Raw genomic sequence first — 23324 nt, 5'->3', positions numbered from 1 at the left:
CTTTCACCATAAGTGCACCCAGTCTTTCCATTCCTCCAGTGATGGGTGCCCGAGGGTTTGCTCAGAGCCCTGACCATTTTTCAGGCTGTGGTGGTCACTGGATGCCTGCAACATGGAGAGAGTCTCTCCTTCCACTTCACTGACCCCAGCAACACGCGACCGGTTCTTACACACTCTGTCAAGCTCTGGGTGGAGGTGGGCAGATGCTCTCTCCTGGCCCACCTTTGGCCCTGGGCAGGCTCTGCACACTCTGCACACCCAGTGACCTTGTTCCTCCCTCCCTTGGAACTTGTGCCTGTGGTGGTGCTTATGTGTCAGAGCCACAGACTTCGGCTTGGTCGGCACAGGATCCTCGGCACAGGGGATGAGTCCTGTCTCTCCTGAGAATTGAGACTTGTGCCTCTACTTCTCCCTAAGAACGGTGGATCTTTGCCCAAAGTCTTAGACACGGGACAATTTCCTGCCCCTTTCCTCCAAAGCTCTGACTTTGGATGAGCAAAGGGCCTGGGGAATTGTACAGGGAGGGGTCTCAAATCTGTCCCTGCTGACAACCACCCACCACCTACAGTCTGTGCTCATGTCTGTCCCCGCTGACAACCACCATAACCTACAGTCTATGCTCACGTCTGTCCCCACTGACCACCACCACCTACAGTCTGTGTTCATGTCTGTCTCCACTGACCACCACCTACAGTCTGTGTTCATGTCTGTCTCCACTGAACACCACCTACAGTCTGTGCTCATGTCTGTACCCCCTGACAATCACCACCACCTACAGTCTATGCTCATGTCTGTCCCCCTGACAATCACCACCACCACCTACAGTCTGTGCTCATATCAGTCCCCACTGACAATCACCACCACCTACAGTCTGTGCTCATGTCTGTCCCCACTGACCAACACCTACAGTCTGTAATCACTTCTGTCCCCACTGACAACCACCACCACCTACAGTCTGTGCTCATGTCTGTCCCCACTGACCACCACCACCTACAGTCTGTGCTCATGTCTGTCCCTGCTGACAACCACCCACCACCTACAGTCTGTGCTCATGTCTGTCCCCACTGACAACCACCACCTACAGTCTGTGCTCATGTCTGTCCCTACTGACCACCACCACCTACAGTCTGTGCTCATGTCTGTCCCCACTGACCACCACCACCTACAGTCTGTGCTCATGTCTGTCCCTGCTGACAACCACCACCACCTACAGTCTGTGCTCATGTCTGTCCCCACTGACGACCACCACCTACAGTCTGTGCTCATGTCTGTCCCTGCTGACAACCACCACCTACAGTCTGTGCTCATATCTGTCCCCACTGACCACCACCACCTACAGTCTGTGCTCATGTCTGTCCCCACTGACCACCACCACCTACAGTCTGTGCTCATGTCTGTCCCTGCTGACAACCACCCACCACCTACAGTCTGTGCTAATGTCTGTCCCCACTGACAACCACCACCACCTACAGTCTGTGCTCATGTCTGTCCCCGCTGACAACCACCACCACCTACAGTCTGTGCTCATGTCTGTCCCTACTGACCACCACCTACAGTCTGTGCTCATGTCTGTCCCCGCTGACCACCACCACCTACAGTCTGTGCTCATGTCTGTCCCTGCTGACAACCACCACCTACAGTCTGTGCTCATATCTGTCCCCCCTGACCACCACCACCTACAGTCTGTGCTCATGTCTGTCCCCACTGACCACCACCACCTACAGTCTGTGCTCATGTCTGTCCCTGCTGACAACCACCCACCACCTACAGTCTGTGCTAATGTCTGTCCCCACTGACAACCACCACCACCTACAGTCTGTGCTCATGTCTGTCCCCGCTGACAACCACCACCTACAGTCTGTGCTCATGTCTGTCCCTACTGACCACCACCTACAGTCTGTGCTCATGTCTGTCCCCGCTGACCACCACCACCTACAGTCTGTGCTCATGTCTGTCCCTGCTGACAACCACCACCACCTACAGTCTGTGCTCATGTCTGTCCCCACTAACCACCACCACCTACAGTCTGTGCTTATGTCTGTCCCTGCTGACAACCACCACCTACAGTCTGTGCTCATATCTGTCCCCACTGACCACCACCACCTACAGTCTGTGCTCATGTCTGTCCCCGCTGACAATCACCACCACCACCTACAGTCTGTGCTCATGTCTGTCCCCGCTGACAACCACCACCACCTACAGTCTGTGCTCATGTCTGTCCCCACTGACCACCACCTACAGTCTGTGTTCATGTCTGTCTCCACTGTACACCACCTACAGTCTGTGTTCATGTCTGTCTCCACTGTACACCACCTACAGTCTGTGCTCATGTCTGTCGCCACTGACCACCACCACCTACAGTCTGTGCTCATGTCTGTCCCCGCTGACAACCACCACCACCTACAGTCTGTGCTCATGTCTGTCCCCACTGACCACCACCCACAGTCTGTGTTCATGTCTGTCTCCACTGTACACCACCTACAGTCTGTGCTCATGTCTGTCCCCACTGACCACCACCACCTACAGTCTGTGCTCATGTCTGTCCCCACTGACCACCACCACCTACAGTCTGTGCTCATGTCTGTCCCCACTGACCACCACCACCTACAGTCTGTGCTCATGTCTGTCCCCACTGACCACCACCACCTACAGTCTGTGTTCATGTCTGTCCCCACTGACCACCACCACCTACAGTCTGTGCTCATGTCTGTCCCTGCTGACAACCACCACCTGTATACAGTCTGTGCTCATGTTTGTCCCCACTGACCACCACCTGTATACAGTCTATGCTCATGTCTGTCCCCGCTGACAACCATCCACCATCTACAGTCTGTGCTCATGTCTGTCCCCACTGACAACCACCACCACCTACAGTCTGTGCTCATGTCTGTCCCCGCTGACAACCATCCACCAGCTACAGTCTGTGCTCATGTCTGTCCCCACTGACAACCACCACCACCTACAGTCTGTGCCACTGAACACACCTCCCTCCGGTCTCTGTTCTGTTGTGCTCACAATAGCCTCTAGAGAGTTAGAGATGTGTTTGCACAGGAGTCTGATGTCCTGTTACAAACCTCTCATTGGTGTGTTTCTTTTTGCTGAGTTTTACATTAAGTATTTCCCAGAAGGTCATTAAGGTTCTAGATATCAGTAGTCTTTGCGTGGGGTGCCTGTCTGCCTGTCAATAGGAAGAGGAGAACAGCTGTGGCACTGGCAATCACAGTGCTGTCATGTCAGAAGTTGCTCTGCTTCTCTCTCCGGCCCACTCGCTGCTCAGCCTGCCCTCTTCTGTTTCCACCGCAGCACCACCCGAGGAAACCCCCGTGGTCCAGGAGTGCTACCAGGGCAACGGACAGAGCTATCGAGGGACATCGTCCACCACGATCACAGGGCGGAAATGCCAGTCTTGGCTGTCGATGACACCACACCGGCATCAGAAGACCCCACAGAACTACCCGAATGCGTATGTCTCTGATTTTCACTGTGAGAGGAGCTGTGGCCAACCTTGGTTTTTGTTAGCAGAGCCGTGCTCCAAGCTCACGTCTTAGGACCGCGTTTCTTTTCTTTCTTTCTTTCTTTCTTTTTTTTTTTTTGACAGGCAGAGTGGACAGTGAGAGAGAGACAGAGAGAAAGGTCTTCCTTTTTGCCGTTGGTTCACCCTCCAATGGCCGCCGCGGCTGGCGCGCTGTGGCCGGCGCACTGCACTGATCCGATGGCAGGAGCCAGGTGCCTATCCTGGTCTCCCATGGGGTGCAGTGCCCAAGCACTTGGGCCATCCTCCACTGCACTCCCTGGCCACAGCAGAGAGCTGGCCTGGAAGAGGGGCAACCGGGACAGGATCGGTGCTCCAACCGGGACTAGAACCTGGTGTGCCGGCGCCGCAAGGCGGAGGATTAGCCTAGTGAGCTGCGGCGCCGGCCATAGGACCACGTTTCTGTCAGATCGCCAGAACGGGCGGCAAAATGTCTCAGCACTCTTGCCTTTGAGCAAAGGGTCTTGGGAAAGATCTTCCTGCTTTTCCTGGGTGGTTTTGTGGAAGCACTGGGGGTATGGAGGTGGTGACGTCACACTAGCGGAAGGCTCAGGAGGACAGATGACAAAAAACTTAGAAACTGCACTTTCATGACCCCACCAAGGGCCAATGTAATCCTGGAACTGCAGAATTCTGTCATTGCAACCTCCAAGCCCTATCCATCTATCCTTCCATCCATCTATCCTACCTACTTACCCTTATCTATCCTTCTAATATATTATATGTAGTAACACACACCCATATAATAGATTATGTATTTTATCTGTCTGACCTGGTCCTGGGTACCAATGACGTGAGAGATATGGTCAGGCCAGGACATGGAGAGGAAAAACAGGACGGCTGATGTATTCAGATGCTGAAATGTAAAATGGGCAGAGAGATGGACAGAAGACCGGGTCTGATCGGTGCAGGCTTCCTGCCATAACTGACCACAGTGAACCACAGGCAACAGGACTGGGACCTTTCAGGGCCATGATGGCCCCAGCTTTCTCCATGGAGACACTTCCTGGTCTGAAGAGCGAGGAGTTGAAGCCAAAGCAGCCGACAGCACTCTGGCTGAACTGAGCAGGGACTGGGGTTTGCGATTTCTGAGGCATCCTGGTGGTCATTTCTGGGCGGGGCAGTCACAAGAAAGTGGTGAGAGGGGTGAGAGGGAGCCCAGGAATGTGCACAGGGCCCCCTTGGGTCTTTGGCTGAAGACGCGGCTGCGCAGGCACAGGCAGATTCCACCAGCAAGTGGGACCAAGAGCAGTCCTGGGGGAAGAGCCATCAGAGGGGAGCGTGCGCTCCGCGGAGATTACAGAACCGGCACAGCAGGGAGGTGGCTGTGCTCTGAGCAGCTGGGGGAGAGACCGCACGAGCATCCTGACATGTCAGTGGAAGAATATACGCAGAGATAGGGGCAATGCATCCCGAGAGCAAGGGCTACCCTGTTAACAGCCAGCACAGCTTACAGCAGGCCTAAGGGGTCAGAGGAGCTCCAAGTAGATTGGCTTCCTGTGGGAAGAGAACTGAACAGCCTTTAGAGACAAACAATGAAGTCGGGGCGCTCCATCACGCGTCCAGGAGAAGTTCTAAAATCTACCAGACGCACAAGACAGCTCATGTGGTTCACACCCAGGAGGAAATGTTTCTATCTAGAATCGATAGAAATGATCGAGTTGGCAGAAAAAAAAGTAAAAACATATTTTTTCAAGGATTTAAACAAGGATATGAGCATAAAAACCAAGTGGACACTATCAAAAGGATGGAAAGTTATAAAAGAGCCAAATGGCAATTAAAGGATGAGCAAAGCAGATGTCTTGAATCAAATATTCACCAGAGGCCGGCGCCGTGGCTCAACAGGCTAATCCTCCGCCTTGCGGCGCCGGCACACCAGGTTCTAGTCCCGGTTGGGGTGCTGGATTCTATCCCGGTTGCCCCTCTTCCAGGCCAGCTCTCTGCTATGGCCCGGGAAGGCAGTGGAGGATGGCCCAAGTCCTTGGGCCCTGCACCCGCATGGGAGACCAGGAGAAGCGCCTGGCTCCTGGCTTCGGATCAGCGCGATGCACCGGCCGCAGCAGCCATTGGAGGGTGAACCAACGGCAAAAAGGAAGACCTTTCTCTCTGTCTCTATAACTATCCACTCTGCCTGTCAAAAAAAAAATCTTCACCAGATAACCTTACCATCAGGATAAGACATTTCAGAAAAAAATTAACTCCAGAGTAATGCAATGGAGAAGATACAAACGGAAGTGCAAACAAACACCGTGAGACAACAGGGCCTCAAAGGCCTCTGGAGAACTCATCAGAAGACCTGGCAGGTGTGAGACCAGCTCCAGAACAGAAGAAGGAGATACTAGTGCTTCTCGGCCTTTAGGCTAAGATCAAGTGTAGAAGAAAGAGATACCGGCACAGAAAAACATACCTGCAGTAGTGCTGGCTACATTTTTCCAGATAGGAAGAACATTATCGACTTGCAGATTCAAGAAAATCAGAAGTAGAATTTTCATTTTTGATTTATCCATGCAGTTTACATTTGTTTTGGGGCCAGTGTTGTAGCACAGCAGGTTAAGCAACCCTTGTGATGCCAGCATCCCATAGGAGCACTTTTTTGAGTCCTGGCTGCTCCACTTCTGATCCAGCTCCTTGTTAATGCACCTGGGTGATGGCCCAAGTACCTGAGCCCCTGCCACCTATGTGGGAAACCCAGATAAGCTCTTGGCTCCTGGCTTCGGATTGGTGCAGCTCTGGCCATTGCAGCCATCTGAGGAGTGAACCAGTGGCTGGAAGACTTCTCTCTGTCTCTACCTCTCTCTGTAACTCTGTTTTTCAAATAAATAGAATAAATTTTAAAAAAAAATACACAGTTGAAGGGGATAGGTTAAAAGTGGATATTGTAAAACCCTTGGGGAATAGATAAAAATAATTAATTCAAAAGAATAAAGGAGGCCAGCGCTGTGGCTCACTAGGCTAATCCTCCACCTTGCGGCACCGGCACACCGGGTTCTAGTCCCGGTCGGGGTGCCGGATTCTGTCCCGGTTGCCCCTCTTCCAGGCCAGCTCTCTGCTGTGGCCAGGGAGTGCAGTGGAGGATGGCCCAAGTCCTTGGGCCCTGCACCCCATGGGAGACCAGGAGAAGCACCTGGCTCCTGCCATCGGATCAGCGCGGTGCGCCCGCCACAGCGTGCTGGCCGCGGCGGCCATTGGAGAATGAACCAACGGCAAAAGGAAGACCTTTCTCTCTGTCTCTCTCTCTCACTGTCCACTCTGCCTGTCCAAAAAAAATAAATAAATAAATAAAAATAAAGGAGATATTGTACAAACAGAATATCAGAGCATTATAATAAACAGCCACATCGTAAGATTATTAAATGTGAAAGGGTTAGCTACTTCAATTAAAAGGCCCAGATTTTCTGGTCAAATTAAACCCAAAATGCACTTGTGTTCTCTTTCCAATAGATGATTTTAAAAAACAGACTTATTTCTTGGAAAGGCAGCGTGACAGAGAGGGAGAGATGGACAAGGGCATCTTCCACCTGCTGGTTCACTCCCCGGATGGCCCCAACAGTCAGCCCTGGAGCAGGCAGAAGCCAGGGCCTGGAACTGCACACGGTGGCAGAGTCCCAAGCTTGGGTCACCTTTTGCCTTCCAAAGCACATTAGCAGGGAGCTGGATAGGAAACAGAGCAGCCAGGACTCAAACCACACTGGTGCGGGATGCTGGTGTCATTGGCAGCAGCTTAACCCCTACACCACTAGGCCAACCCCACCAGCAGACAATCTTGACTGTAATATAACTTACGACATAGGCCAGACACCAGAGTATAGAAAATAATACGCCATGAAGACATATGCCAAAAGAAAGCGGGAGTGATTGTGTTCAGTCTGAGCTTTGAGTGCGCTAACTGTGGTATAAACCACGAAGAGCAAAGTTCTCTGGGATCCTGAACACTGTTCACAGAGCCTAGATGGGACTTCATCCTGTACTTGGGCCATTCCCCACTGCTTTCCCAGGTGCATTCGCAGGGAGCTGGATTGGAAGTGGAGCAGCTGGGACTCAAGCCAGCACCCATATGGGATGCCGGTGTAGCAGGTGGCGGCCTAACCCACCATACCACAATGCCGGCCCCACCTTTCACTCTTTTTCTCTCTCTCTCCCTTTCTCCTTCTCCTTCTCCTCCTCCTCCTCCTCCTCCTCCTTCTTCTTCTTCTTCTTCTTCTTCTTCTTCTTCTTCTTCCTCCCTCCCTCCCTCCCTCCCTCCCTTCTTCCCTCCCTCTCTGCCTCCCTCCTTTGGAGAAAGTGGCAAACTTTATATGCACAGGTCCTAGAATCACCAAGGTATTCTTTTTTTTTTTTATTAAACTTTTATTTAATGAATATAAATTTCCAAAGTATAGCTTGTGGGCTACAATGGCTTCCCCCCTCCCATAACTTCCCTCCCGCCCGCAACCCTCCCTCCTCCCCCTCCCTTTCCCCTTCCATTCATGTAAAGATTCATTTTCAATTCTCTTTGTATACAGAAGATCAATTTAGTATATATTAGGTAAAGGTTTCAACATTTTGCCCATATAGCAACATCGAGTGAAAAAACTACCATTGGATTACTAATTATAGCATTAAATAGCAATGTACAGCACATTAAAGACAGAGATCCTACATAATTTTTTTTTTCAAAATAATTAATTTTCTATGCCATTTCCATTTTAACACCAGGTTGTTTTATGGGAAGTGGGATACACAGCAGACTCATAGGATGGCAGATGTCCTAAACAACACTCCGGCCTCAGAATCAGCCCTCAAGGCATTCAGATCTGGCTGAAGAGCCCATGAGAGGATAGCAGGCATGGAAAGCCAAGATATCATGGGAAAAAAAAAAAAAAGACCTAAATGAATGATCTCTGTGAGTGAGATCCCAGTGGAAAGAACGGGGCCATCAAAGAAGGAGATACCCTTCTCCGAAGGGAGGAGAGAACCTCCACTTTGACTATGACCCTATCGGAATAAGACCAAAGTCAGCGAACTCTAAAGGCTTCCATAGCCCTGGCAACTCATGACTAGAGCCTAGGGAGATTACTGACGCCATGAACAGGAGTGTCAAATTGTTAAGTCAGCAACAGGAGTCACTGTGTACTTACACCCCATGCGGGATCTGTCCCTAATGTGTCGTCTAAAGCCAAGTGATGCTATGACTGGTACTGAAACAGTATTTTTGTACTTTGCGTTTCTGTGTGGGCGCAGACTGATGAGGTCACCAAGGTATTCTTTAAAAAGAAGAATGGAGTTGGAGGAATTCCATGCCCTGACTTAAAGGTGTATCAACGTACAGTAATCAGGACACTATGGTATTGGCAATGGTGTTCAAACATGAAAAGCAATGGCCCAAAAACAGACCTCCGAAAACATGGCCACCTGGCTTCCCATACAGATGGCAAATCAACTCCGTGGGGAGGGCAGTCTTTTCCAAAACGACTCCAGAACCACTGGGTGTCCATATAGCACAAACAGCCACAATGCCAATTCTTGTCCCCTGCCTTCATCTTCACCTGTTAATTTCAGACCTCTTGGACCCAGAGGTAGGGCTCAGACTTGAAGCTGAGATACAGAACTTCTAGGACAAGGCCTAAAAGAACATTTTCACAACCGTGAGGAAGGCAACTTCTTTTTAGGCACGACCCAGGAAACATTAACTATAAACGGAAAAAAAAAAATCACAAGTTAGGAAAATAAGTGGGCGAGTCACAAAGTGGGAGGAAAGCCCTCTCTATCCATGTGTCTGACAAATGGTTTGCATGCGGCATGGACAAGCGCCCCTCCCCTCACCAATAACAGGACCAACAGCCTGATCACACGGGCAACCGCTTGGATAGGCATCACAGCAAAAGATGTACACGTGGCCAGCCAGCTCCTGAAAGGAACGCTCCACACCTCAGCCACGAAAGAACCAACACCAGCTGTAATGAGCTACCGCCACCCCTGGCAGACAGCTGCTGTTTTTTTTTTTTTTTTTTAAAGATTTATTTGATTTTATTTGAAAGAGTTACAGAGAGAAGTAGAGACAGAGAGAAAGGTCTTCTATCCACTGGTTCACTCCCCAGATGGCCACAATGGCCAGAGCTGCACCTATCTGAAGTCAGGAGCTTCTTCCGGGTCTCCCACGTGGGTGCAGGGGCCCAAGGACTTGGACCATCTTCTACTGCTTTCCCAGGCCATAGCAGAGAGCTGGATCTGAAGAGGAGCAGCCGGGACTAGAACCGGCACCCATGTGGGATGCCGGCTCTTCAGGCCAGGGCTTTAACCTGTTGCGCCACAGTGCCGGCCCCACGGCTGCTGTTTAGGAGACAGACAACGAGAAGTGATGGCAAGCACGCAGAGCGAGGCTGGTCCTCCTGTGAAGTGGAACAACCCCTTTGGATGACTGCTCTAAGTGAAAGACGCACGTGTCCATGCTGCACACCTGCAGTCCCCTTCCTGAGAGATGTCCCCTTCCCCGGGAGATGGGAACAGTCCCCAAGGCTGGTGTTCTACAAGGAACTTCGTCATAGTCTCCAACCATCAGTGTCTGTCAATAAGAAAATGCACGAGTAATCTGTGGTGTATTCCACACCAGAACACTATTCCACAGCAAAAAGGAAGAAGCTGTCCACGCTCTCGTGGAGCATGGATGGCATGCTAGCCAAAGAAGCCAGACACAGAAATGTAGATTCTGGCTGAGCCCATTTCTATGAGGTTCTAGAAGGGGCAGTATTGACTTATGGTGAAAGAAACCAATGGCATTTGCCTCGGAGAGCAGGCTATTAGAGATGAATTGAACTGTGATGTGGGGAGCTTTCTTGGGGGCTGGAATGTTCTACATCGTGACAGGTGTGTGGATTACACAGCTAGACGTGTTCATCAAAACTCATCAAGTTTTCTTCATCAGAACTGTGATGCTGGACCATGGAGAGCTTTCTGAGGCTGAGGATTCTGGGAGGCTGGTCTCAGGGGGGCTGAGTGGACCGAGTCCTCCAGTACCCCCAGCCTCCGCACCTGCAATGCCTTCTCCATTTTTCTCTGACCCCTGCATTCCTATTTAGAGCCTCAGATGCTCTGGGCTACCCAGACATCTCCCTGTACCTCTAAGTCTGTCTTGGCTTTATTCTCACCCCCTTCCCTGGTCCCCGAGTGGCTGCAGCTGGCAAACGATGGGCCGAGAGCGGGGGTGGATTCCTGCCCACAAAAGCGTTCTGCAGAACAAGATCTTACCCACCAGCTTGATTTCCAGGCCAGCTTTCCTGTGTTTTTCAGACCCAAACTCTCTTGAACCGCATGATATGGTATTTATAGTAATATTATCGTTGTAAGTATGCAGTGTTTTAGCTACGTTATAACTCAGTACACCAAGAGAGCCAGCCGGGGAGTGTTATCGTCTCGTAGGACATGTCTTCCTTGGAGAAGGGCATTTTATTTCCAAGTCACACACCCCTACTTGTTCATCCGCAGAGAGATACAGATGGGGAGATCTGCGTGTGCACAGAGACTCTGAAATGACTCTGGAAAATCGCTGACAGCTCACTCTGAAGAAGGTGTTTGGCAGAATGTGGAAGGAGGATATTCTAGAATGTTCTTCCACATATTTCCATATAGATTGTTTCAGCTTTTATATACAGAGTGCTTTTGATTTTTTAGAAATAGAAGTGATAGGGGCCAGCATTGTGGCACAGAGTGTAAAGCCACTGCCTGAGACCCCAGCATTCCATATGGCTGCTGGTTCGAGACCCGGCTGCTCCACTTCTGATCCAGCTCCCTGCTAATGCACCTGGGAAAGCATCAGAAGATGGCTCAAGTGCTTGGGCCCCTGCACCCATGTGGGAGACCTGATGAAATTCCTGGCTCCTGGCTTAGGCCTGGCCCAGCTCTGGCCATGTGGTCATTTGGGGAATGAACCAGCAGATGGAAGATCTCTCTCTGTCTCTCTGTCTCTCTGTCTCTCTCTGCCTCCCCCATTTTTCTGTGTAACTCTTTCAAATAAATAAAATCTTTTTTTAAAAGTTTTTAAAATTTATTTGAGAGGTAGAGTTACACATACATACACACACACAAACACAGAGTGAGAGAGAGAGAGAGAGAGGTATTTCATTCACTGGTTCACTCCCCAAATGACCGTAATGGCCGGAGCTGGGCTGATCTGAAGCCAGGAGCCAGGAGCTTCTTCCAGGTCTCCTATGGGGGTGCAGGGGCCCAAGGACTTGGGCCATCTTCTAGTGCTTTCCCAGGCCATAGCAGAGAGCTGGATCAGAAGTGGAGCAGCTAGGACTTGAACCAGCACCCATATGGGATGTTGGCACCGCACCATAGGCGGAGGCTTAGCCCACTAGGCCACAGTGCCAGCTCCAATAAAAAAATCATTGTAAAGCAAGAAGAAGTGACAGTGTGTTCTTACATTTGCACAGTTGTTTAGAAGCTGGGAACCAGCTGTGCCTGTGCTGCTGTTGCACCTTTAATAGGAATATGTCAACGTGTCTTGTTCACACTTTGTTAAAATCCAGAGGGTGCAGGGACCCCTGAGGGTTCTCCCAGCCCTGGTGACCGGCGCTGTTTTGGGATTGACAGGGACCTGACAATGAACTACTGCAGGAACCCGGATGATGACATCCGCCCGTGGTGCTACACCACCGACCCGAGCGTCAGATGGGAGTACTGCAACCTGCGGAGGTGCTCAGAGCCGGCCGCCAGCCCGGCAGTCACTGTGCCCACGGCCCAGCTCCCGAGGCCGGAGGCTACTTATGAGCCAGGTGAGAAGCCTGCAGCTGGGATTCGGCAGCGGGGGACTTGGGGCAGCCTTTGGACGCAGGAATCTTGAGGCTGTGCCCTGTGGATGGAGCCCCCACACACCCGTGGGGAGCAGAGCCGTTGCTGTTGGCACAGCAGGCTGGGAAGCTCCTTCAGGAACTGGACAAGTCTTCCAGAGGCTCTCTCTTCCCTGAAACCTTGTTCTAAAGTTGGTTGTGGTGGCATCCCAGCCAACGTTCCCATTCCAACCCCTGGCTTAGTTCATGGCTATTTCCAAGGCAATGAGCGTTTCTGGTCATTTCGTAAAACACACAGGGTTCCCAGTGACCATCAATCATCTGGGCCCCGGGGGATGTGGTCCTGAGTCTGGCAGCTCACAGAAACCCAGCGCTCTGGGTGTGGTCCCTGTGGTCCCTGTGGGCCGGGGTCCACACACAGTGGCACACAACTGCCCGCTTTGTCTCCGGCAGACTGCATGTTTGGCAACGGGAAAGGATATCGGGGCAAGAAGGCGACCACGGCCGACGGCACCCCCTGCCAGGGGTGGGCTGCGCAGGAGCCCCACAGGCACAGCATCTTCACGCCCGAGACAAACCCACGCGCAGGTCTGGAGCGCAATGTAAGCCTCCGTGCTGGCCGCCTGGCTCGGCCTCTCGCTGAGCCATCTTTGCAGACCGACCGGCCTCGTGTCGGCGAAAGTCGGCCTGGACTGGTCTTTGGTGCTGGGGGAAGGCTGGGGAGGAAGCCCCTGCAGAGGGTACCTGGCAGTGAGCCCAGGCAGCCAGGGCGCCATGCTCCAGCCTCCTGCCCTGTGTGTCGCTCTGCTCTGCCGCGTCCAGGGTCCGCCCCCAGCTTCCAGGGACCGAAGACGCCCTGGGTGACATTTTGGCTGAATTGTCTAGAAAAGATGGAGTGGGGCCATCAAGAATCCACACAGTGGGTTCCCCAGGGTCTTACCACTCTCCAGGGGGCACAGGTGCACTCACACACCACTCAGCACAGTCTCCACGGGACACCTGCTGGGCCTCCTGCAACTGACGCTGTCTACCTGGAGGGAGTGTCAGACCCCACAGGGGTCGGGCGCAGGCCCCCACTTCAGGGGCCAACTACAAGTTCCAGGCTGTGACCTGTGCCTCTGGTGGGCTGTCAACCAGAGCTCCCTTAGCCCCTGGGTTTGGTTCATTTGCCTGAGCAGCTCACAGAACTCAAGGAAACAGTTCTTCGCTGACCCGTGAACTACAAAGGCTGTGTCTCAAAGCACAGCTGTACAGCTGGGTGGGAGGCCGCGCAGAGAGGGTGTGTGGGAAAGGCACCAAGCTCAGGTGCCCTCTCCCTGGGGTCAGAGACCCCGAGGGCCTACAGACCTCGCCCTTTGGGTTTCCATGGAGGTTTTATGATGTCGGCACGACTGTTCCCATCATCGGCCTCGGGGGACCAGCAGAAGGGGCAGGGCGGAGCTGAAGCCCCACCCTCTAGTCACGTAGCTGGTCCCCCTGGCAAAGCCCCCACCGGGAAGCCCCTGCAGAGTGGCCTCACTGGGACGGAAGATGGCGCAGACACCCAGGGAACTCTGAGGGCGTCAGGCGCTCCTGTCGGTGTCAGGTGTCACCCCTCGGGGGTATCACTCAGGTCCGGGACCTCTGCACCAGGCCTGGTGGTGGGGTGGGCAGAGATCAAATGCGCTGAGCACCATAGCCCGGGAAGAGGGAGGGCTCTGCCTTGTGTGTCTTGGCTCCGGGAGGGTGCACGCTCTTTGGGAACAAGCATTGCTGAGCCAGGCTTCCCCGGGCGGACGGTGGCAGTGCCCCCACAGCCCTGGATTGCTGAAGATGCCCCTGACTTCATACATCCTCCGCCCCCAGACCTCCAGAGCCACTGCCCTCTGCCCCGGGGAGTGGCCCTGTGGCTGGAGCTCTTTTTGAGGGGAAGGCCTTTCGCATGATTAGTGAGGCTCGCCCCAGAGGCAGAGTGGTAGGCTGTGCCTATAGACACATGGAGCGAGCTTGTTAGGGGAAGTGGCTCATGTGGCTATGGCAGCTGAGAAGTCCCACGATGGGCCGCCGGCAGGCTGCAGGCCCTGGGACGTGGACGATGCGGCTTCATCCATGTCTGTGGCCTGAGAGTGGGTGAGGCCGAGGGTGTAACTCTCTGGGTGCTAAAAGCCAGAGCACAGGCACAGGGGCTATGGGGTGCGAGCTGGAGCCCAGAGCCCCACAGGCCCCGTGTTCTGCGGGCCGGGCCAGGAGTCGAGTGCACCCTGCTCTTGGAGCCCAGGCCACCTTCTGTGTTTGCTCTCTGCAGGCCCCCAGCCTACAGCTGGTGCTGCCCACACACAGGCCAGGTCTGCCCACCAGGGCCACTTGGGCGCACCTGCTAGTCCCATTGGGAAACCTCCCAGACACACCCAAGGAATGCTTCCCCGCGTGCCTAGTTATCCCGGAACCCACTCACAACCACACCTGACATTAACCATCACAACAAGCATCTGGAAAAATAACTGTGCCCCCCCCCCCAAAAAAAGTTCACCAAAGTGAGATGTCTGCCACGGAGTGCTTCGTCCCTTCTCTGAACCGTGCGAGCTGCGTCTCAAATGCCTGCTTTTTCCCAGTACTGCCGTAATCCTGATGGTGACACCAACGGCCCCTGGTGCTACACGACGAACCCAAGGAAGCTTTACGACTACTGTGATGTCCCTCAGTGTGGTAAGTTCCTCCCCTTCCCTCCCCTCCCCTCCCCTCCCCTTCCTTTGTGGGCATATCTGCTGCATACAAGACCTCACAGCAGATACTGGGCTCAGTACTGGAAAGAGTAATTTCATTACGTTGCATGTTTCCTTAAAAAAAAAAAAAAAGATTACTATATAAAGATTCTCAGAACAAGCCATGGCAAGTGACAAGTTATTTGAAAAACTCGGTTCCCAGATTTGATAGAGTACAGAATCTCCGATTGGTTAGGACTGAAATAATGTCCTCCTGCCATTGTTACTAACAGTGGCTTGCATTTATGTTTCTGAAGACCCTGGAGGGTGGCAGACAATGAGAGGCACTTTAAACATTGTAGCTCCCGAGCTGGGCATCAGCCCTACTCTCTAGGAAGCTTGCAGGCTACAGTGTCATGAGAGGGAGAGCAGGTGGGAGGTGTTGGCGAGGAAAGGTGAGAAGGTTGGCCCCGTGGCATCGCATTAGTCACAGGATCTGTCCTGCAGTTGGCTGAGAGAAGGCAGTATTTCTATTTAGAATAATCTCTCTCTCTCTCTCTCTCTCTCTCTCTCTCACACACACACACACACATACAAACACACACACACACACAGAAATCCATGTGAAAAACATGCCTTCAACAGGGATCACAGCTGGGGCTCTCAGTAAATGACCCGCAGTTTAGATGGTGGTGTTGGTGGGAATGATACGCTGACGATAACATCTGACATCAAGTAACACGACGAATAACCACGTGTGCCAGTCGAGTCCTCTCTGAACAGCTCCTTTCTGATTCCAAGCCACACCAGTTTATTTTGTCGCTCCTCCATCGAAATAATGAAATGGGCTTGGATTGCCTTGAGAGAGGGGCGTCTTGGCTGTCCACTGCACCTGGAAGCCTGGAGGAAGCATCCCAGACGATGCCTGTGAAGTTCACAAGGCGTGGGTTTGTCTTGAAGCAGATGACGCGATCACGCAATCGCTTCCTTCGGCTCACCTGCACTTCTTCTCCCGCTTTGTGCCGCAGCTTCCTCCTCTTCCTATGACTGTGGGAAGCCCAAGGTGGAGCCGAAGAAGTGTCCGGGAAGGGTGGTCGGCGGGTGTGTGGCCAACCCACACTCCTGGCCTTGGCAAATCAGTCTCAGGACACGGTAAGCACAGCCTCCTCTGCCTCCCTCCCCGCTCTCCGCTCACTGAGCCCACACAGTGGAGGAGGGAAAGACCTTTACAGAGTCAATGCGGTTTCTCCAGGCTTTCTCCTTCAAAAGTGACCAGAAGAGCTTCTTTTCTCTTGATCTGGTCGGTTCTCATCGAAATCCCTGGGCGCAGTAGCTGCCACCAGGTCCCAATACCGCTGGCCCGTGCCCACAGGGTCTGGGGGCTGCCGCGTGTGCACCGGTGTGCGCCATGGGGCTGCATGCGGCGGCCGCTCACCCAGCCAGAGCACAGGAACAAACACATGTGGGCGTTCAGTTGAACCTGGAGAGTGGGGGTCAATGTTTTGGGGGAACACCTGCGAGGATTCTGCTCCCTTGAGCGTCTCTCATTAAGCACACATGCGACTGTCTGCCGACGACGAGCTTGGCTGCCCAGCGTCCTCTCCTCTCCTCTGGCCACGCCTTGCTACCCAGAGCCTTCCCCTAGTGGTCAGTTTCCAGATGAGCTTGTCAGCAGGCCCGCAGCCACGCACTTGCCCTCTGCCTTCCTCTTCCTCCCACTCTGGCTAAGAGCGGCTCGCACACCATCGCTGGGAGTGACCGCAGGCCTAAGCAATCCAGGACAGGAAGTGACTTAGGGGACGTTGTGCCAAAGTAGAGATTGTCGGGCAGAACCAAGCAAGCTCCCACGAATATCACACGTGGGCTCCTGGAGGAGTCATCTGACGCTGCACAAAGGGAAGAGCCCGCGAGGAGGGGTCTTCGCTCGGTCACTTCCATTGCACACTTGGGTCCAAGCCGCTGATGGAGGCCTTCAAGTCGGAGCCAGTTAGCTGGCGCCGGGCAGTGCCTCAGCCTCGCCGGCCATCTGTAGAGAGTGGTGGGGGTGGGACCGCCTGGAAAATCTCACTCCTGAGGCACAGTCGGGATTTGCCCCGTCCCCGTGGGCCGGTAGCTTTATTCTGTGGGAGCAGTGGCACGGGCGGAAGCCAGGGTGAACAGGGGAACAGGATACACCAGGGGCTCTGTACTAACGCCTCGACTTGTTCTCTTCCTAGGACTGGACAGCACTTCTGTGGAGGCACTCTCATAGCCCCCGAGTGGGTGCTGACCGCTGCTCACTGCCTGGAAAAGTGCGTGAGGGGCCAGGTGCTATGGGGTCCCTTTAAAAAGGCTTCCTCCCTTCCTTTCCCTCTCCCCCTCCATGGCAGTGACACAGGGGCCAGGGAGAGCTGTGCAGAAACCTGTGACAAAATGCCAGGGCAACCATATGAGAGAGGAGGGGCCTGTATCTAGAAAGAAAGTGCACAAGAAAGACCTGGCATGGGCGACTTGGTAAGCCCGGAGAAACAGCAGGGCAGGGCTTGTCCCCTGGCAGCCCTGAGAATGTTCCCTAACTGCCAGGTGCAGCCAAGTTGTGAATTTTGCTTCTCACCACTCGGAAGCAGGCGCCAGGGCTGCTAGATGGACAAGGCAGGGTGGCGGCACAGGTGGGCACTTGATGAAGGGGCTGGGCCACACTCACAGTTTGATTCTGATGTCACCATGGTTCCCAGGTACCCGAGGCCTTCAGCATACAGAGTCATCCTGGGCGCACACAAAGAAGTGAATCTGGAATTGGACATTCAGGACATAGACGTGGCCAAGTTGTTCTTGGAGCCCTCACGAGCAGACATTGCCCTGATGAAGCTAAGCAGGTAGTAGCTCAGGCTGAGTGAACACATTTGCTCTCTGCCTGGGGTTCCTGGGTCGTAACCACTGTGCTAGCTGTGGGCGGTGCCGTCTGTGCCATGGGGTATCACACGGGGTTGGGCATTGAACTTCATCAGAAAACACAGACTCAACCCCCTCCCCCCAGTTCTGTCACATGTGGGGGGACTTCGAAAAGTTCATGGAATAACAGAATCTAAACATAAGGGTTTTTTTTTTTTTTTTGGTGCAAAAGGATTTTGAAATTCATGCAATCGTTTTTATAATGCACATTTTCCATGAACCTCGTTTCTCAAGGCCACCTAGACTGTTTCCTCACGAGGAAAAAGCGGTGGGTGTTAGCCAGCAGCTAAGGCACGAATTAGGGTGCCTGAGCGCCACTGGCAGCACCTGTGTGCGCTCCCCAGCCCTGGTTCCTGGCCCCAGCGTGCTGCCAATGTCGATCCCGGGGCACAGCAGGGATGGCTTAGGAGAGGGGACCCCGCCACCCATGTGGGGGACTTGAGTTGAGTTCCAGGCTCCTGGCTGCAACCCTGGCCCAGCCCCAGCCATAGCTGGCATTGGAGGAGTGAACCAACAGATGGGATATTTTCTTGTCTCGATTACATAAAAAGGAAGAGGTATACTGTTATCCCCAACTGTCAGAAGTGATAGTCACCAGTTAATACAGCACGGTGACCAGAGAATGAGTCACCGTTCCAGGGTGACAGTTCTCTTCTCGACATAAGCTTGAAAGAACCCCATGAGATTCAGTATGTCAAAGTACTTTTAAAAAAATCACAGTGTAAAAAAAAAAAAACAAAACCCGCATGCCCAGACAACTCACAAGTGCAACTCCATCTCAGCGTGTTTGTCTCCGGCTTTATTTTCCTCGGTTAAGTGCTGTTTGGTGGAGCCTGACAGCAGCGTTCGGGAACAGGGCCCCGTGGACACAGCCAGCAGCCAGCCAGCTACTCCAAGGCAGGCACACAGAGCGCGAGGGCTGTGCCTGCTGGGTCCCTGAGGACAGGGAGGATGCCATCCATGAGGAGGACAGGCCGGCCGGCACCAGGCCCAGCTCCCCCGGGCCTGGTTCCCACCCCAGGGCAGCTTCCCTGGTTGCACAGCCAGGATGGAAGGCAAGAAAGGGCTTCGCTGGCTTTGCCTGTGCAGCCACGTGCTGCTGCCCTCCATCCCTCGTCCAGGGATGTGCCTCCTTTGCTCATGGTCCTCAGGGACCTGTTGCGGAGACCTGGGACCTAAACAAGTGACCAGGGAGCTTCAGTGTGTGGGCCGGCACTTCTGGTTCAGAGCACACAGCCTGCGCCCCTGCACCCCAGGGTCTCAGTGTCAGCTGTTCCCTGAAGGATCCAGAGAGGGACGCTCCTGGGAGAGGCTGGGACAGGGAGAAGAGGTTCGGGGGTGGGGGCAGTGTAGCGTCAGGCTCATCACGAGAGCACCCCATCTTTGTATGTCTGCGAGAGGAGGACACACACACCCTGGGGAGAAAACCGGACAAGCCTTTGGGAAGGCACAGCCATGACCTGATGAACTTTCTTTCTCTTTTAATAAGGATTTATTTTACTTATTTGGAAGACAGAGTGAGTGAGAGAGAGAGAGAGAGAGAGAAAGAGGGAATGCTCTCATCCTCTGGTTCACTCCCCAGATGGCAGCAATGGCCGGGGCTGCTCCGGTCAAAGCCAGGAGCCAGGAGCTTCTTCCAAGTCTCCCACGTGGGTGACAGGGACCCGAATCCTTGGGCCATCTTCTGCTGCTTTCCCAGGTCATCAGCAGGGAGCTGGATCAGACGCTGAGCGACCCAATGAAAACTGGCGCTCACATGGGATACCAGGCATTGCAGGCAGCAGCTTAGCCATTGCTGTGCCACAAAGCCGGCCCCAGACCTGATGACGTCTCATGGCCCCCCCCTCTGAAAGGCCACCACCTCCTGCCATCACTGCCCTGGGGACCAAGCGTCCCACACGTGAACCTCTGGGGGACACCCCGCATCCCAAGCACAGCTTGGACTAAAGCAGAATCAGGCCTGAAAGTCAGGCGCGCTGCTCGAGACGCCAGGGGGCGCAAAGGCCTGTGGGAGTTTTGGAAAGCAGCGCTACTGTGCTCATGCAAAGAGCTAATTCCCGTCCTATTGCACTTCCAGTCTGGAATGGGCTTGTGAGGTTCGCTGATGATGAAACGGAGGCCCCAAAAGCTGGCATCCCTGGCCCTGGTCACACATGGGCTCCGTTCAAGGCCCAGGCTAGTGTTTCCCCCGGACATTCTGTCCACTGAGCAGCACCCTCTGAACTGACATAGAACGCACGCACCTGTGGGAGTGGGCATAGCCTAGCATCTGAGATTCCCACAGCCCGCAGTGAGGGCCTGGGTTTGGGTCCCCTGCTAACGTGCACCCGGGAGGCGGCGGCTGATGGCTCGTCATCCCCCCACCCATGTGGGGAACCCAGATGGAGTCCCTGTCTCCTGACTTTTAGCCTTTTAAGCCCAGCTCTTGTGGGCATTTGGGAGGAAACCACTGGATGGGAATGCTCTTTCTTCTCTCTGTGCGACTCCCAAAAAATTGTTTAAAAAAAGCTGCACTTGTTATGAAATTGCATAGTGTCCAGGACATGTGTGGGACGGAGTCTTTGGTCTTTGTCACCTCAGTTTCCCAGGTGAACAAACACTGGCAGCTTCTTGTACCCAACTGGTGTTTCCTCCTCATTTTTAGCATTTTAATTTTAATATTTATTTTTATTAGAAAGTTAGCAGGAGACAGAGAGAGAGAGAGCTCTTCTACCTGCTGGTGCACTATCCAAACACCTGCAGCAACCAGGGCTGGACCAGGCCAAAGCCAGGAGCTCAGAGTTCCGCCCAGGTTTCCTGTGCGGGTGGGAGAGGACCGCTATGTGAGCCCTCAGCTGCTGCACCCCAAGGTGTACAGTAGCAGGGAGCCAGAATCAGCAGCCGGGACCCGACCTCGGGCTCCACCATACAAGGTGCCGAGTCCCAGCTGTGTCTCAACCACTGTGCCGGGCGCCCGCCCTACAGCGGATGCTTCCAGAGTGAACACCTGGGGGTCTGCAGGCCACTGTGAAGGTGAAGAGCTGTGTTCTGCATTGCTCTGTCAGCGGAGCACGGACTCGGAGGCACGTGGCGTCTGCGGTGAGCGGTCAGCAGCCACTCCCAGGAGAGCAGTGGAGGGTGACTGTCGATGCTTCCCTTCCAGCCCTGCCGTCATCACCGACAAGGTCATCCCAGCTTGTCTGCCCTCCCCAGATTACGTGGTTGCTGACCGGACGGAGTGCTACATCACTGGCTGGGGAGAAACCCAAGGTGAGCTAACCCCACACCCTCCCCGGTGCACACAGGGAACTGATGTGGATGTACAGCCCCTGCGGGCGGAGAAGGGTGCACACACCCCGATCAGTGCCTGTGGTCCATAGCACCTTGCCTGTGTGCCCACAGTCTGTCGTCAAGGCACAGTCCCACGGGGAGGGGGACCGTTTCTCTGGGTTTCTGAACCCAGGATTTCAACAATAATATTGCTTCCCTGGATAAGCAGGGCTTTGATGCATCCACAGTGAAAGCTGAGGGTGCTGGGTTAGTCTTCACGTGAAGTGAGTCATCCTGGGTTCCTGGCAACAGTGGGAGGCACGGCTAATGTAGTCTTCTCGAACATCTTTACATCTGAAGGGTGCGGGAGGAGACTGATGGGGTGGGGGCGGGGAGAAAGCCCCAGGAGTCCCCAGTTGCAGGATGGCATTTGGCTTGGTTGATGGGGTAAAGGTGAGACGTCACAGAAACTTTGCTGGTGTCCTGATAACAATTATTCCCACAGGAGACTGCCCCCAGCCAAGGGACAGGACGTCTTAGGACCCCTGCCTCACCTTCTCAGCATAGCAAGGGCCCTGGGGCACAGGCAGGAGCTCGGGAGACCTGGATGGGCCGGTGCACCTCTGGGTACCGCTCTGCTGTAACTATTTTCCTGCAGAGCCCATGCTTGCGGATGCCCCCCCCCCCCCAATCAGCCCTTTTCATAAGCTTTCATTAACAGAAACATTTTGGGCTTAAAACAAACAAACAAAAAGATCAGAAACTCCCGGTGTAGGTCATTTTGAAACTGGCCTCCCTTCTCTGTGCCTTTGCTTCCATCTTCCAAACCTGGCTCCCTTCCTGCACTTCTGACCCTGGGAATCTGACGCCTGGCCGGGGAAGCAGCCCGCGGGGTGTGCCAGTGCTGCCACTGTTCCTGTTTTACAATTGAGGATTCTGAGGCTCAGGGATGGCGTGGGGGAGGTGGCCTTGTCAGTCACTGGGTGAGACACACCCACTTACCAACCAGTGTTAGGAACTCGGAAAATTCTGGTCCACGGCCATAGCATCCTGATCACGCCCGGTCGCATCTGATCTCGGAAGCCACGCAGGGTCGGGCCTGGATGGTGCTTGGGTGGGAAAGTTCCCAAGTCTCGGGGACTATTTCCTCAGCTGACAGCCGGGTTGCGGGGCTGCTGCGGGGGGCCGATGAGCAAGTGCAGGAAGCGCCAGGCACGGGCTCGGTGCCCCACCAGCTGCAGCTCCTATGGGTGACAGGGAAGGCAGTTGCTGCAAATGCAACTGTTTCTTGCAAGAGACAGGAAATGCAGAGTGGATTAAACACGAAGAGGAAGCCCCAGGTGACAAGTCCGCTGGCTCACAGGATGGCCCAGGCCCAGCCTCTCCATGGTCTGGGTGCCGCGCCCGGGCACAGAGGCGCCGCCCTTCCAGGCTGTGGATGCTGTGGCGGCTCTGCCTCCGCCGAGGAGGAGGGAGGGCGCTCTCCCCACAGTGCAAACAGTGGTCCATCCGGCTCCGAGAGGTCGGACCGGGTTCTGTGTCTGTCCCTGAACCAATCGCCACCTGGCTTGCACCTGCCTCACCTGCTCCCCCTGGAACTGGGGCAGGACCCAGTCACTCCCAGAAGGGCAAAGGGTAGATCCCTCAGCAGGACCGTGGGGTGTAGGGTGAAAGGCTGCGAGGCTCCCGAAAACCAAGAGATTTCCTCTCCAGTAGCTCAGCAGGTTACGGAGGAGCCTCAGTCCCGCGGAGCCGGGTGAGAGTTTGGGCCCTGTGTCTTCTACGTGACATTGGGCAGTCATTTCATTGCTTTAAGCCAGGTTTCCTTGTCCGTACTCTAAGCTTTGCTTCTTCATCTGTACTGAGAGGTCATTTTGAGAATTAAGATTGTGAACCATCACCATCAACACCACCATTATCGTCTCCAACATCACTATCACCATCACCAGCAACCCCATCATCTCTGTCATCACCGTTATCACTGACATCACTGTTACCAACATCACCACCATCGTCACCATCATCACGACCATCATCACCAAACATCACATGAGCAGGGTGTTCCCCTATGGAACCCGGGCCTCCTGACACCCCTGTCCATTTGCTGGGTCTTCTGCCCCACCTCCTGCCCACACGTTTCTACCACCCCCGGCACTGGGTTCC

At 54.0% G+C, this 23324-nt stretch overlaps 1 protein-coding gene across 1 annotated transcript in view; it reads left to right on the top strand.

Annotated features, from left to right (window-relative positions):
• PLG (plasminogen) overlaps window positions 1–23324 on the top strand; it is a 49098-nt gene that overhangs the window by 22345 nt on the left and 3429 nt on the right. Inside the window, 8 exon segments of the mRNA XM_062187008.1 lie at window positions 3304–3463; window positions 12104–12285; window positions 12754–12902; window positions 14892–14985; window positions 16010–16133; window positions 17198–17272; window positions 17696–17836; window positions 21055–21161. Of these exon segments, the coding sequence (XP_062042992.1) occupies window positions 3304–3463; window positions 12104–12285; window positions 12754–12902; window positions 14892–14985; window positions 16010–16133; window positions 17198–17272; window positions 17696–17836; window positions 21055–21161 (1032 nt within the window).

The sequence above is a fragment of the Lepus europaeus genome, chromosome 3, assembly GCF_033115175.1.
Source record: "Lepus europaeus isolate LE1 chromosome 3, mLepTim1.pri, whole genome shotgun sequence".
Lineage (NCBI taxonomy): Eukaryota > Metazoa > Chordata > Mammalia > Lagomorpha > Leporidae > Lepus > Lepus europaeus.
This window is presented reverse-complemented; position numbering and strand designations above follow the sequence as displayed.